General features: G+C 28.0%; 3 protein-coding genes across 3 annotated transcripts; 2 read left to right on the top strand and 1 right to left on the bottom strand.

Annotated features, from left to right (window-relative positions):
• Nucleotides 1-2,689: 2,689 nt before the first annotated feature.
• On the top strand, nt 2,690-10,681 carry LOC113367037 (the record flags this gene model as incomplete). Its single annotated transcript, XM_026608666.1, has 4 exons — nt 2,690-2,734; nt 3,939-4,127; nt 4,944-5,079; nt 10,602-10,681. Coding segments are annotated over exons 1-4 (450 nt in total), but the record flags the coding sequence as incomplete, so codon positions are not given.
• Nucleotides 10,668-12,696, top strand: LOC113368363 (facilitated trehalose transporter Tret1-2 homolog). The gene is made up of 2 exons (XM_026609909.1): nt 10,668-10,775; nt 11,448-12,696. Exons 1-2 carry the CDS (start codon nt 10,730-10,732, stop codon nt 12,485-12,487), a joined length of 1,086 nt encoding a protein of 361 aa, XP_026465694.1. The 5' UTR covers nt 10,668-10,729; the 3' UTR covers nt 12,488-12,696.
• A 1,064-nt stretch (nt 12,697-13,760) lies between these two features.
• On the bottom strand, nt 13,761-16,170 carry LOC113367038 (drebrin-like protein). Its single transcript, XM_026608668.1, has 8 exons — nt 15,976-16,170; nt 15,680-15,851; nt 15,252-15,486; nt 15,082-15,193; nt 14,854-15,021; nt 14,398-14,795; nt 14,178-14,279; nt 13,761-14,109 (listed from the first exon to the last, which is right to left on the bottom strand). The coding sequence occupies exons 1-8, from the start codon at nt 16,056-16,058 to the stop codon at nt 13,970-13,972; spliced, it is 1,410 nt and encodes a 469-aa protein (XP_026464453.1). The 5' UTR covers nt 16,059-16,170; the 3' UTR covers nt 13,761-13,969.
• Nucleotides 16,171-16,290: the final 120 nt, after the last annotated feature.

Genomic DNA, 16,290 nt, shown 5'->3' on the forward strand with positions numbered 1-16,290 from the left:
ATAGACAAAATGTAATCGTAATTACAATAAATGGCATGTTGCCTTCAAGCTGAATACCACCATAGATAAGTAAACATAAATATGAATAACACCTTATGAATTTTTCGATATATGTAAATAATTAACTTTTTTTTAATAAGTATAATAATATTTATAAGTTATTTGAGTTGCTTTGACTTACTATGATAGAAGATTACAGAAGCGCGGTCCATTATTCCAAACATTAATAAGTTTTTATTATGTAAATCTATTTATAGGTCTATAAATTAGGATGTTGGTTAAGAGCATGAACTCTATCAATATGCAAAGTTTTATTAAAATAGTCAAAAAAAATTAACACCTAAATGCGAAGAAACTGCTTGACCGATCTTTCCAAAATCAAATCAGCACAGGTCCCAACATCTTTCTAAAAGTTAAATTTTGGCAAAAGGGCTAGCAAAAAGTTTTGCACTTGCATGCTAATTCTAAAGAAATGGCATTATACTGGGGTAGCGGTTTTAGAAAAAACTTTGATGAAAGGTCTAATTATAAATCACAAATACACACATTTGTATCAAATGATTCAGAATGACTAGACACGCCGAAAAAACACAATTAGAAAATTGGATTCTCTAGCGATTCATAAATTTCTTCGGGCAGTTACAAATACTGGTGCATAAGTGTTGCATCATGAGATAATTTCAACAATGTTCATTTTTCATTTTTCAACAGGTTTTAAAAAGACTTTTATTAACTTCCCGTAGGGTAAGTTATAATAATCGCAAAAAAATCGAAAATGAAAAATTTTTATATATCAATACGTTTCAAAGGTTTCTGAATATTTTGGCATATCTTAGAAAAAATGGATGTTGTGTGTGTGTATGTGTGTGTGCGCATTTGTGCAATTTTTTTTGGGTTCCGTACCAAGATTTTTGATTACGGAAAGTTTCAGCAATTTGCCTTAAGGCACGATGCCATGCACCTCACTAGTATTTGGCATAGATTCGAAAGCATTTAAAAAATAATATTTTTATAAAAACTTTTTATATTTGGCATAGATAAGAAGGCATTTTCTAAAAGCTTTTTCAACTTCTAGTGCAAGGTACACGGTGTGTCATTCTGATTTTTCATTTCTGATTAAGTTGTAAGAATGTATGTAATAACCTAGTGAATGTAGAAAATATAATAGAACATTATTGCAATACCATTTTATTTATTTTTTTTAAAAATTTGATACAAGCATTTAAACAATATACAAATATTTGTTTGACAATAATATAAATGTTTCATTGCAAAGGTAGATTCAATTGATAAAAATTTTTGATTGATCACAAACTACAAATAGTTTGTTTTATTGATTACTGGGGCAATTATATATGCTTAAGCATAGAGTTTTGTTTAGTCGAATCTTTTATTTTAAACTTCATAGATTTCTACTTCTTAAATTTTTCTACTAATTAAATAAAATATAGTATTAGACAATTATGAAAATGTTATTGATGCTATTTATATAGTGCACTTTACATTTGGTGTAACTCTGCTAGTTATTGGAATCCTACAATATCTTGTTTACATTTATTTATAAGAGAACACAAGAAAAATTATAATTAATAATCATCTCAAATATTACCATTATTGAACAAAACATTATTAAATTATTCATACATATTCATTAGACATTCATCCATTGTTTTTAAAATGTTTGCAGAATTAATCTGCTGAACTAGTGAATCATCAATTTAATCTTTGATGATCGTACTGATTTTAATTTGTTATTACTTTTACAGTATTACTTTTTTATTTAATGTCATTGTTATATTTTTAGTATTTTCAATAATTTTTGTTACTTTTACAATAATTTAGTATTTTCAATAATTGTTATTACTTTTACAGTATTACTTTTTTATTTAATGTCATATTAACATAAATATAACTATAGTTATATTTTTAGTATTTTCAATAATTTTCATGCAGTAGTGAAAATTAATTATTGTAGGGGAGACTGGGTTTGGTAGTGACAGTCGACACTGATTTTGATATAGGGTCCAAAGGGCGAACGTTGAAATATGATTGTTCGAATTGTAAGTTCCCATTATTGCATTGAGTCAATGCTCTACAGTCTACATTAACATGATCTGTAGTCCGAATTGTTTTTAAAGAGTCAAAACTAAGTTTTCTTGTTCGATTTCTTTTAATAATAACTAGTACTGGTATACAGATTACTTTGTCAAAAAACCAAATAATATTTTTTTTAATATTGAGAGAATTATATATAATATATATATTAACACCCGAAATAATTCCATACATTGATATAAATCTAATATAAACCGAAAATAAATAATGCTCTCTTTTTCTGGGTGAAGAATAAACAAATTGAAAAATATTAATTGCAATGCTTGTCTTTGTATTATTTCCAGACCGTTATTGTTTAACTATGTGACAAATAACGCTTTTGAAAAATATTTCAGATTACTATTTACATAAAATATTTTCTTATATCATTATATATGCGCTTCGTGTATATTTGGTCTAGTTTAACTGTGACAGTTATGAAGTAAACTTGCTCTCCATATTCCTTTCATTTATAATAAATTGATAGATTGACTATTTTTAGCATTTCTGTATAAAAATGTACTAGAAATAATTTATATCTTAAGTTTATGTTAATAAAGTATATTTTTTAACTACTTGAATAACTCTGATCAAAATGGTGATTAATTGTATTTCTATAATATTCAAGCCACATAGCAAGGTCAGTTTTAAAATACTAAAAATACTTATATATATATATATTCATTATTCATGATAGTTAATTTCGATGTTGATAATATGAATTTGATATAAATAAAATCTTAGGAGCACAACATTAAAATATCTTATTCTTTATTACTCGATGAGAAAAAAATCTATTATTTTATAATTTGGAACGATAAAAGGTTTAGATGATATATGGAAGTGAGTTTCGATTTAATTTAATAATAACGTCATTTCATTAATCGTCTTAATTAACGTTAATGCTATATATATTAGTATCTTGTTATATAATTTAATGTCAATATAACAAATTTTAAATTATTCAATATACTAAATTTTGTTCTTAGCGATTCCATGTTTCCAAATTCTATTTGCTTTTATTTTGGACAGCTAGATATCAAGCAGTAGTGTTATCAGATCTCACTTGTAAATATAGATCTAAACATAATTTTAATTGAAATCATGTTTATATCTATATTTGCAAGTGAGATCTGATAACACTACTGCTGGTATGATATAATAGTTTATAAAATAACATTATAAGGAGGCAACCCAGTGGTTAACCATTTTCTTTGTCATTATTCTTAGATATTTCTAAAAGTAATGTGATAAATGCCCCAAAATGCTATTTTCACAAATGACAAAGAGAATGGTTAACCACTGGGTTGCCTCCTTATAGTGCTATTTTATAAACTATTATATCATACCAGCTTACAAAATACTAGGAATAGTTCTGATTTCTGTTAGAAAAAAAATGCAATATAATTATTAAAGCAGTCTAATTTGTATTATAGTATACTTATCTGTGTATTAATTATTTAAATCTTTTAAATTCAGAATAATTTCTAGAATTTGAAATTTTGTGCAAACATATTTTATTAAATTTTTATACTTTTAGAATGCTTAAAATTTCGTTAATTTTTCATAATTAATTTTACTAAAATCTGCTCATCTTAATCAGTTTTCTCTAAAATTATAATATTTTATATATAAAAATTAAATTACCTAAATAATTGAAAATATTATCTGAACAGTTTTTTTAGGTACAAGTTTTCGATTAATTTTGAATTTTAATCGGTTAATTTTCCTGCCCTTCTTAGAAATTTGTCTTAAAGCTGAATTTCTTTGACTGCTAATCTATTACATTATTAAATACTATCTATTGATATTGTTTTAAAATAATGATTTTTTCCTATTTTCAGATGGTGTCTAACGATGATGTAGTGGGTACCTCAGGGCCCTCCAGCGCGCCCCAAGATGTTGGCAACCCTCCCATCGTTATTTGTTCCACTGACCCAAATGCGGCGGAACCCCAAAAGCCACTGGAACCCCAACAAACACTCATCGAAAGCACCATCTCCCCAAAACGATTCTCACCACTCACCAGACAGGTAAACGATCAATAATTTTCAAATCTAAATTTATATAGTAGAAATATGTAGATATTAGATGATAATAATATATTGCAATGACTTATAAGGACAAATGTATTTCGTGATCGTCAAAACTAAATAAAAATATATAATTAAATAAAAAATTATGTTGTTGGTGATTAAAACAATGGTATTTTGATTTTAGCAGAAGCTTTCTTGCGTCCAAATCCAATAAAATTATCGAAGCACTGAGGTGTTTTATTCAATGCTGTTTGATCCTTTCTTTTTAGTTTTCAAATATATTTATTATTATTTGATTTTCTGTCAATTTTAATAAGTCAACCAATTTAGGAGAAGATTTTTGATTATCTCATGTTTCCTAAAATAAAACCTAAATCTATCAATCTATCATAAACAAGTAATTAACATAGTGTTTCGCAAATTTGAAAGTGTCTCCAGATATTGAGCAACACGTTTTAATAAAATATATCAGATCATCCAAAATTTGATTATTTGCATACTTGAGATGTTTTGAAACTATGTATATCTTTCGACGTAATCGTTCATAATCAATACAGTTGATTTCAATTCTTGCAAAATTTATTTCTTCATAAATTTTAGCTTTAGACATACTTATAAGTATAGGTAAATTAATCAAAATTAAATTGTTCAACATAAAAACTAAATAGTTCAACTAGAATTGAAAATATTAGTGTTAAAATGGTTCATTTTGGTAATTATAATCAAAATAGAGAAATTTTCATGAATCATGATTCAATAATCTAATACAAAATAATGTTGAATGACTGATAATATAAACTTTTTGAACATCAGGTTCTGGCAGCTTCTGGTCCCATAATGGCAACTGTAGCTGCTGGAATGACATCAGGTTATTCGGCGATTTTATTACCCCAACTAAAACTCGCAGATAGTCCTATTCAAATTGACACTGAACAAGAGTCCTGGATTGGTAAATATTCTTTAATTAAAATAAATATTACTTCAAATATTTATTTGCAATATAGTAACCTATTTTATAATTCTAAGATCTAAGCATGTCTCCAGTCGCAATTTTGTTTCCAAATTGCTTCACGTTAAATATATAATAGACTTTCTTATACCAAAAAGACGTTTAAAAGATTTGAATTCAAACTCACAAGATATAATATAATTAATATAAACGTTAATGCTTTACTAAAATTGTTGCAATACTGACTAACATGATTATACAGTATTATAATTAAAATGCTATCTCTCAAGGTGTTTGCTACTAGTATAAAAGCAATTATTTATTAACTTGATTTGTTTTAAATAAGAAATCAACATTTACATGAGATTTTAATAATCAATTCATACTCAAAAGCAATAGGCGATCATATATTACTAAGTCTTTCATTCAAGCTTAAAATCCAGTTCAAAATGCATTTTCAATTAATTAAAATATGATTTATTATAAATATTTCGAAATTAGTTAAAAACAAACAAAAACTGGTGTCCCATAGAATAGATCAAGAAGGGTTTACAATTAGTAGAGTACTATACGTAATACGTAACTAAAATGAATATAAGAAAAAATAATTTCTGCAGATGACTAATAATTATTTTATTCATATGAATAGTAGTATCTTTTATAATTTAAAAAAATCTGTATTTTTTGGTTTATTGTTCTTATACGTTTCGTTAAAGTTAGAAGATATTTGCACTACCACAAGTGAATTTTGAAAAATCATATTCCTTAGGAATTGGTAATACTTGAAAAATATGTGAATTTGTAAAAATGTTCTAGAAGCATTTTAAGATAATTGGTTAGGATTTTGAGTGAATTCTATACCATCGTTACAATTTTTTTGTAGTAGTGATTCTTAGCGTGTTAAGTACGAAAACCATTGCATGGCAGATTCCAATTATGGGCATTTTTATCCACCAGGAGTTTGAAAATACAAAAAAACGAAATTTAAAATTGTTCCTGTAAGCTTCAAATTTTTATACGATTTAATTTATTAATTATAAGTTTGATAATCAAAATACCAGGCGAGTTTAACCTGCCAAAAGATTCACAAAGTTTATATAATAATAAAATACTATCAATAAAACAACGTGTGACGAGACAAAATGTTAAATTTATTCAGGAGCATATTGTAATCGGAATAAGTTTTATACATTCTTAATTTTTTATTTGGGCTCGCCCGTACGTAAGCGGTTAAGAGCGACGGGACTTGTTTCAGAGGTCTCGGGTTCGATACCCACTTCGAGCAGCCTGTTATAACGAAAATCATCAAATATGAATGGATTAACCATTGGGTTACCATCTAAAAAAAATTCTAAGCAAGGAGAAGTTTCAGCCCAACAGCTCATAGGACGTAAGGTTCTGATTGCTGTTCAAAAATTAAAAACAATTTTTTTTTGATTTTCAAACATTTTCGTTGAACTTTCTCTATGGCATTCGAATTGTTTAGTGAGCATACCAAATAATCAATTTATACTCAAAACCAAAGGCGTTCGTCTTCATGTTTTTCTAATGATTATGATTTTATTATATATAAATGTGTGTATTTACGTGTATAAAATAAAATTTACGTATTCAAAAATAATATTAAAATACACTGCTTTAATTTGAGTAAAAAGATTACCAATTCAACTACATTATCATTACGATTACATCATCACGGTTACGAAAGTTCATGATGGACAAATTAATACACTTTACGGTTGCTATGCCAAAAAATAATTTTGAAAGATTTTTAACTTCCCGTGTTAGTAAGTTATTGTGATTGTCCAAATATCGAAAATGTAATTTTTTGCATATCTTTACGTTTCGGAGGTTTCTGAACATTTTGGCATACCTTAGAAAAAATGGATGTATTTATGTATGTGCGTATGTATGGATACAATTTTTAACTTCTCGAAGGAGAAAAGTGAAAATTTTGTCGTCCACGTTTTAGCCCGTAATTCTGAATCGGGCTTTCAAAATTCAAAATCTGTTCGAAAGATATTGGTTGGGAATCGTGCTGATTAGTTTTTGGTAAAGATCGGCCGGGCCGTTTTCTTGTAATAAAGTGTTAAAAAAAATTTCGGCGATTTTTATGATTTTCATTTGTCTTATTGATCATACTAAAATATTAGGGCCCTGCGTCGTTTAATTTTAAAAATTCTTCAAAATTTGCAAAAATTATTCAAGTTTTTTTAGCATTTGTCAAAATTAGACCTTTCATCGACGTTTGCTCAAAATCGCCTGAACTGATTTCAGAAATTTAAAAGCCATTTGATGTATCTCGATGAGGATTATCGTTTCTCAGTTTTGTGCGACGACCGGCCGAGCCGTTTCTTTGTAATTTGGAAAAAAGTGTTAAACTTTTCGTCCTCATTTAAGCTCATACAACCGAATCGATTTTGAAAAATTAAAAACTGTTTGAAATATATTAGTTGGGAATGATACTGATTAGTTTTAGGTGAAAATCTACCGAGCCGTTTTCTTGTAATTAACTGTTGAATAAAAAATTGAACCGATTTTTATGGAACTTTTTTTGGCGATATATATCATGGTCTTACAGAACTTACTGAAATATTACTGCCTTACGACAAGTAATTTAATTTTTTAAATTTATCAAAGTTTGATAAAATGAGTAGTATTATTGACGATTGTTAAAATTAAAATAGTAAATCGTCTATACTTGGTATAACGATAGAGTGTTCGTTCGTTTTCAATGATGTGTAATAAATCCACCCGGAATACTTTTAATCGCTCATAAATTAATTTATACTTTATTAATTAAGTCCATTATTTACACATATCAAGAAGTTCATGTAACTTGCCTCAAGGCAAAATACTAACTAGTTCGTCCAGATTTGAATGGTTCAAAAAACATTCGAAGTGTGTTGATTAGTTTTTGGCAAACGCAGATACGGAGCTAAATTTGCAAAAAATGTCAGTTTTCGAGAGAACTAAACATCCGATTTGAATGATTCAAAAACAATTCTGCTTGAGTTGAGGAAACGATTGCTCTTGGAAAAAGATTTTTTTTAATAATAATAACTATCAGAACATTAACTATAAATACATTTTATGAGTTATTTCAATTCATATTAATTATATATATTTATAGATAGTGGTTACCCTAGTTATTATATACGATTTATTGGATCAAATTAATAGGCCATAATTTTGAAAGAATAAATGCTAAAACTGATATTACAATTTTTTTATTATTTTTATATGATACAATTTTGATAAAATTGCGTATCATGTCTGTTCTTCGCAATTTAGAACAAAATGTGTGAATTTCATTATAGGACATTACATCCGCATTTTAATTGCCTTGAGCATCATTTCAAAAGTGAAAGCTTTTCTAACCACAATAACAAAACTTCAAGAGCAAATCTACTATTTAAATTTTTTATCGGCGATTAATGAACTTCTCAATGTATTGTTGCAGATATTTTATTTGCTTTAATAATGGCATGTTTTCATCGTATTATAATATTATAATAGCGCCATTCGTATGCACTAATCACGCTCGGTCTCGGTGCCGGTCAGTGAATCATTTATGAAACTACGAGTATTGATGTCTTATTATGCACATTATTTACTCAGTTGTCTTTTCATGCGAGATCATGAATGGATTTAATCGAAGCTTTCTAACAACAGTTAAAATACGTCTATTTGTTAATAATATTGACCAGAATTGCAAATATTTTTCAAAAGGTGAAAAGATTTCGATCGAATGGAAAGTATTCAGTAAATTTGTTTGTATTGCGCGTTTATTTTTTACTTTAAATTAATCATCAAATTATTGTGAGATTGGCATTTCAAGATATGTATTTGTTCAACTAATAACATATATTTTTATATATCGAACGTTTAAAATAAAATAACATTTTTTATTTAATTAAAAAATAAAATTAGTTAATAATATATTAATCCTGATGTTCTGTAAATAAGCGTCCTTGTTTATAAGTTCTTTACCTAGAAATTCTATTTTCAATTTTATCCAAATAGGAATCAAGCTGTTCTATGAACCAAAAAACAGGCTTTTACATAATGGTGTTCCTGTAAAGCCAAAAAAAATTTGTACTGGTAATTCTTAGGGTGATAAGTTCAAAAACAATCGCATGGCAGGTTTCAGTCCTGCAGATTATTATCCATCAGGAGTTTGAAATTAGTAAAAATAAAAAACTAGTGCATGGGATCATGCCTTAAGGCAAATTGTTTGAACTTTTTGTAGTAGTAGATTTAAAATTTTTAAAAGCTTCAAAAAATATTTTAAAATAGAACAATTGGATTTTTTGAGAGTTTCGAAATTTTTTAATAAACTTGACGTTTTTGAAAAATTTTAAATATTTTTTTAAATCTTATAATTTTTTGAAAATTTTGAACCTGTTTTCAGAGCAATGGTGCTGCGAAGAGATGAAATATCGAAGCGCGTAAGCGCCGCATTGCGGTATAACGGATAGAATTAGAATGGATCCCATAGAAATATAGACAAAATTTGTACTTATTATTAAAATCTTTATAAAATATCTGAGATAATTTGATGGGCATATGTCTAATGATCATTTTTGTTCGCCAGATGTGCCTTTTTATTGTTTTATTGGATATCCGAAACCTTTCCAAAAATCAGTTCTTCATTTCGTTAATACAAATAAAAAAAATTTTGAATTATTCAAATCGTATGCTCCGATTATAGCAAAAACTGAATTACCATTTTTCGCACATTTTGCCCTGTGTCTTCAAAATGGCTAGAACTGCCTTTGCCAAAAACTAATCAGCCCCATCAATACGAATTGATTTTTTTTTATTCGAATCGGTTGATGGGTGTTCCCGAAATCGTCGACGAAAATTTGTATCCGCACACACATACATACATCCATTTCCTCAAAGGTATGCCAAAATGTTCAGATACAATGAAAATCTTTGAAATTTCCAATTTTTTGTGTTCACTATAACTCACCCTAAAGGAAGTTAATTAAACTAGTTTCAATAAGCTTCAAACTTTTATACATTTTAATTTATTCATTGTAAAGTTATCATATACATACATACAAATAAAATAAAAGTGTAAAGATTAATTATAAAATGTATGATGACTAATATACATATATACAAAGTCAACAAATAAACAATAAATAAAAAAAATAAATAAAAATAAAAATATACACACATACAGTGTCGAAATGCACAGAATAAATAGTTTATTTATTTTGACTATTTGACTGCTAATAAATATTTTAAAAATATAATATTTAGAAACGGCATTTCTTTAGCTTTGTATTTTCTAGATCTCATTTGCCTCTTTTTCTCAGTCATACTGAACGTTTTTTATTTTTTTATTTATTTATATGTTTATATGTATTATTTTCATATCTCAGGCAGGTGTGCCTGGTATGAGAGATTGTGAAAACAGTTTTCATAAAATTTTAAAATCATTTTTGATCTATTGAAAGAAATAATTTTCCAAAACATTATCTAATAATTAATTGATTAATTAATTTTAGCATCAGTGGCAGCTTTGCCTATGTCGGCGGGTTGTTTGATATCAGGAGTTTTGATGGAGCGATATGGAAGACGAGCGACCCATTTGCTGCTATGCGTTCCTTTTGTTCTCGGCTGGGCTCTCATAGCAATGTCTAGCTCTATAGCGCCTTTATTAATCGGCAGGTTTCTTACAGGTAAAAAGTTTATCTTATGTCTAATTTATAACAAAAGATATTAAATTTTCATTTTGATTGTAAACGTGTTAATAATAAGAAAAGTATATATTTTAGATCTACTACATCATCTAATTCAATGCACCATACTTTTGTATGATATAAGAAATTATAGGCAGATAAACATATTATTTACGTTTCTGTTTTCTTTTTTTCGAAGACAAACTAAGAATTGTCAATTTTTTTTAATCAAATACACTACCCGCTAAGCCAAAATCCGTAATATTTATGCAATTTCTACGCAAGAAAAGTTACATACTTATGTCATTTTTACGTATGATTAATAAGTAATAATTTCGCCTATTTTAAGTAATGTGGATTATTACGTAATATGTATTACGAAAATATTTCATAATAATTACGTAATTTTTGAAAAAAAAAAATAGATTAAAGCTTACAAACACTGCATCAAAAAAATCTTGAAATCTCTACTAATATAATCCAAGTTTAAGAAAAATTCATTGAAATTTTTGCGAATTTGATCAAATTTTATATACCCCACTTTATATTTTAATTCGAATTATAAATCCTTATTTGTGACGACCAGCATATAATTATAAGTTGATTTATATAAATTCGCTTCAAACAAGAGGTACGTAACATAAAAATGTATTTTCCCTGAATATATTTTAGGTCTTTGTGTGGGTCTGCTCGGGCCACCTTGTTCCGTATACATTGGCGAGACGAGCGGGCCTCGTTACCGGGGATTCCTGCTAGCGGCTGTGTCCCTTGCTATAGCATTAGGCATTTTATTGGCCCATATAATGGGTACATTTTTGCATTGGCGACTTACGGCTGCCATTTGTTCCGCCTTTCCATTTGTGTGCTATCTGATGATGTCGATAGCCCCCGAAAGTCCGAGTTGGCTTGTATCCCATGGATACCCTCTACAAGCAGAAAGATCCTTTCGATGGCTTCGGGGCTGCGATGATGAGTCTTTGTTGGAATTGCAAACTTTATTACAAACGCATTCGGTCAAATCGAATACGAATAAATGGCAACACGCAAAGAAAGCATCATTTTTGAAGCCACTGATAATAATCTGTATATTTTTCTTGACGTGCCAATTCTCAGGCGTCAATGCCGTCGCATTCTATTCAGTGACAATTATTCGCGATGCTTTGGGGCCTAGTATTAATGAATATTTAGCTATGGGAATTGTGGACGTTGTGCGTGTTGTTATGTCAGTCGTAGCGTGCATATTATTGAGAAGATTCGGCAGAAGGCCGCTGGCCGTTATTAGTGGAATTGGAACATCTTTCTCGCTATTAGTCTTGGCTGCCTATTTATATTTGACCAGAAATAATGGTGGTGCAGCGTGGATTCCAATGCTGAGTTTAATAAGTTATATTTGCTTCATCAGCGTTGGTATTGTACCTCTACCATGGGCAATGACAGGAGAAGTTTTTCCAACGGCGTTGCGCGGCCTGGGTTCCGGAATTGCATCTGCGCTGGCCTTTTTGGCATTTTTTGTAGTAGTTAAAACCGGACCGGCTATGTTTTTGAACATCGGACAAGATGGAACGTTTCTAACATACGGAACCATCGCTCTTCTCGGTACTATAGTATTATACTTTTTCTTGCCAGAAACTAAAGACAAAACATTGCAAGAAATAGAAGACTATTTCGTTCACTCGAAGGATAAAGAAAAGCAAGAAGATACAAACGTGTAATATAGTTGTATTTTGGTAAAATAATTATTTTTATAAAGGACTGCATATCATATTCATTAGTTACAACCCTCACATTAGATTTACTTAAACTAATTTTATTTTAAAATAAGTATTTGCCATCGATTATATTGCTGTTATGATGCGACACAGCTAATATGTGGTATTTGAACAATATTTGAATTCATGTGAATTACTTTGCCAATTAATTTATTACTAGTTTTAGAAAATAATAATAAGGACCCAATATAAGTATAAACTTTTATTTTTGCATAACTACAAATTTAGAATAATGTCGGTGTATATAATTAATCTACAGTTACTTTTTAACTTTTTATCTGAAACATTTTCAATATAAACATATCTTTATGCACTATTAAATAGACAATATAAATAAACCTTTGAAATGAACTCAAATGTGTCACTCAATATTTCAAACATAAAATATTGAAAAATATTATATAAAACATTCTTGTTAAAGTTTTACAAAGCATATGTAAACGTGTGCTATATAGACAAAAATGAAATGTATATATGTGCTGATATGATTACAAACATGCAAATATATTGAATGCTAACTTACAATTGCTTACATACCAAATTTTCAAAAATTGATCAACATGCTCTCTAAATTTAAATACTACTTCAAAGCAATATAACCGAATTAAAAACATAATTTTTCCAAATACTGAACAGTTTCATTTTTAATCCCAAATAATTTTAGTGTAATATTTTTTTAAAAAATAATATAGTTCATTTGAATAATATAATATAAAAATTATTGCCTATATAATTCAAAACAGCCTAATCATAATAGTCTAGTATAAAAAATGAATATATAATACTACATATTCTAAATAATGCTCTTCTAACAAATATCCATCAATATTTAACAATGATAATCATTCAAATTTATTTAACAATTAATAGATTAATCTTCACGCCCTAGATGGGAGAATACTTTGTAAAGCACAAAAAAATTATAAAATTCAATGAAAAAAGAATCATGGATTCTTCTTAGATACTAAAGTTTTAGTAATATATCTCATTTATAGACATTAAAATATTTAGTTACAATCCATCTCTTTTATTTCAACCATCGACCAAATAAAATTAATGACAAAACTTTTAGTACCAAAATAATGAATTTAGAATTTGATCATGTCATGTAATGTCATGGCTTTGGTGATGATTATATTATTCATTTAAATTTATAAAAATGCTACAAAATTTATCTATGGATATCTTATGTGTGACAAAAATACTATCACAAATACATGTATATTATACTTTGATTAATAAGGTATACTTTGAAATATAATTTCTATAATACTTATTCCCGTTAAAATATTTGAATACCTTCAGAAGCTAATGGAGTTGAGGGTTGTATAGAGAAATATTTAAAAATACTTTGGCCTCACATTTCAGGTTTCTTAAAGTTATGGAGTATGTCTAATCTATTGTTCTTTCATAAAATAATGTCATTTATTGTATAATTTCTACATAGTTAGCAGGAAATAAACCAAAAGCGCCATCAGGGGCTAATCCTTGCCACCATCCCTCATCAATACAATCAATATGTGTTATAATATCACCAGGATCAAAGGTAATTTCAGTCTCATCAGCTATAAATATAAAAAAAATATTTAAAATGTATGAAATAAAGATAAATTTAATTACTTTATGTAAGTACCTGCTTGATAATCATATAAAGCTCTAGCTTTCAGTCCTAAATCTCCATAGTCATTATATAAGTCATATACTTCTGAATCTGTAGTTTTGTAAACTAATTCATCTGAAAATTATTCTTATGATTTAATTAAATCGAATTTTACTTCCACATATTTGAAATATATATACTAATTAGCAGTCAATTTTCACAGCTTATCTGATATATCTGCACATATACATACCTTCATTATTTTGTCCTATCACTTCTAAAGCAGCAATTTCATCAACTTGTTTAACAACTTCATTTTCAATAACTTTGTTACTTTGCGGAGTTCTTTTAATAGTAGAATACTTTTCATCTTCTGTTTCTGAATTACAATCATAGTTCTGGCAATCATCATTAGAAGATGCTTTTATATCATTGTCTGCACTTTCAGCACAATTTGTGGCAACATTTTCAGGTTGATTTTGGAATGTATTATCAATGTCTTTAGTACTTTCTTTAAAGTCTTTTATATTTTCTTTATTTTCTTCTACTACTTCTGAAGAGTGATTACTTTTAACTTCAGCAGTTGCTGCCAAAGCAGCTATAGATCTCTGAACTATTGAATTTCGTAAAGGCTTGGCTGGTGCTGGGTTCCTAAAAAATATATACATTTTCAAATAATTATATTATCCAAAATTATTTCAGTCATTACTTTTGCAATTGTGGAGTGCTGGCTTTCTCAAAAATAGCTCTACTATTAGCAATTGATCTGTTTGATTGTATTATAGTTTTAGCTTCCTCTGTAGGTGTTAGCTTTTTATCTTTGCTGACATTATTACTTTCTTCTTCTCGATGTTGTTTTGCTTCAATTATTTTTTGTCTACAATGAATAAATAAGTTTTTTCAATTAATTATAATAACATTTACTTGTCATAAGTGCTTACTGTTGACTAGCCAAATTTTTTTCTGTGCTTCTGCTTCAAACCTTTTTTTCTCATTTTCCTGTTCCTTTTGCCAGAAGGAATTACGCTCCTTTGAGTTAATTTCTAGACCTAAAATTAATATCATAATAAATCAAATAAACCAACATATTAATTAATAATAATTTACTTGGTATTATTCTCTTATATGTGCTAGTAACAGGTTTGCAAGGTTCAGGTTCTTGTCTTGGGGCTTTGAAATCATATCTGGAAGCTCCTGTTGCAACAAGTTTTATGATTCTATCATGATCTAAATCTTCTTCCGCACGGGCATGCAATGTAGCATGTGCTCCATGAAGCAATCGCGCAACTTCACCAACATGACCAGCACAGGTACCTTTTCTAACTACTGGGGCACCTTCTCCCTGTATCAGTAGTAACATTTCTAAATTATTGAATATAATAATAAAATAATATAATAATATATTGCAAACTGTAGAAAGTTTTAGGTAAAAACACTTCCACAAATTCCAAACTTTTCTAAGCATTTCAAAGCATTTTATAGGTTGAAAGTGGATGGACTGCATATCACTTTAAATATAATTTTATGTCATTTACCTGCCAATTTATAAAAACATATTTGTGTAGACTAGTTTGTGGATCAGTCACTTTTAAAAATGCATACATAATTTTACTGCTATTCATTTCATCAACGAGTTCATCTAAGCCCCCATTTCCAGTAGAAACAACTTTTAGGTCGTTACTTTGACCATCATACCCGAATAAAGCCCTAGAAATCAATACATACATTGCTGATATAATTTTATCATGAGTTTATTATCAAAATTTTTAATCTCCTTTAGAAAGTATATCAATAATTCTGCACAAACTTTCACATGTAAAATAGAACATACCAATCTGTAGAAGATTTTTCGTCTAGAACATCTTTCCAAGCATTGATTATATTTTCTTGGTGTTTTTTAAGGTTGATCGACATTTTAAGTATTTTAAGTTTATTTTATTTTTAGTTGTATCAACGCCTTCACTTGATAAGAATGTTTATCTTTTAGTTGTCATTTAAATGTCAGACCGGCTTAACATGATTTCTCTTTTTATTTTTATTCGTATTATTTTCTTTAAGTAGATGAAAATAATTAAATTAATATTTAAAATAAGATAATTTAAATTAATAGCATTTATTATGAATCACTTTAATATTCAAATATGAA

The sequence above is a fragment of the Ctenocephalides felis genome, unplaced genomic scaffold (assembly GCF_003426905.1).
Source record: "Ctenocephalides felis isolate EL2017-DRISC unplaced genomic scaffold, ASM342690v1 CF-g0.4_SCAFFOLD_01170, whole genome shotgun sequence".
Classification (NCBI taxonomy): Eukaryota; Metazoa; Arthropoda; class Insecta; order Siphonaptera; family Pulicidae; genus Ctenocephalides; species Ctenocephalides felis.

Bases quoted from the DNA above. Each gene is read 5' to 3' on its own strand.
- LOC113368363 (XM_026609909.1), top strand. From the start codon at position 10,730: ATGTCTAGCTCTATAGCGCCTTTATTAATCGGCAGGTTTCTTACAG. The intron at 10,776-11,447 runs GTAAAAAGTTTA...AATATATTTTAG, and splicing joins AATCGGCAGGTTTCTTACAG to GTCTTTGTGTGGGTCTGCTC.
- LOC113367038 (XM_026608668.1), bottom strand. From the start codon at position 16,058: ATGTCGATCAACCTTAAAAAACACCAAGAAAATATAATCAATGCTTGG. The intron at 15,194-15,251 runs GTAAATTATTAT...TATTAATTTTAG, and splicing joins ATATAAGAGAATAATACCAA to GTCTAGAAATTAACTCAAAG. The intron at 14,280-14,397 runs GTATGTATATGT...AATAATTTTCAG, and splicing joins GATAGGACAAAATAATGAAG to ATGAATTAGTTTACAAAACT.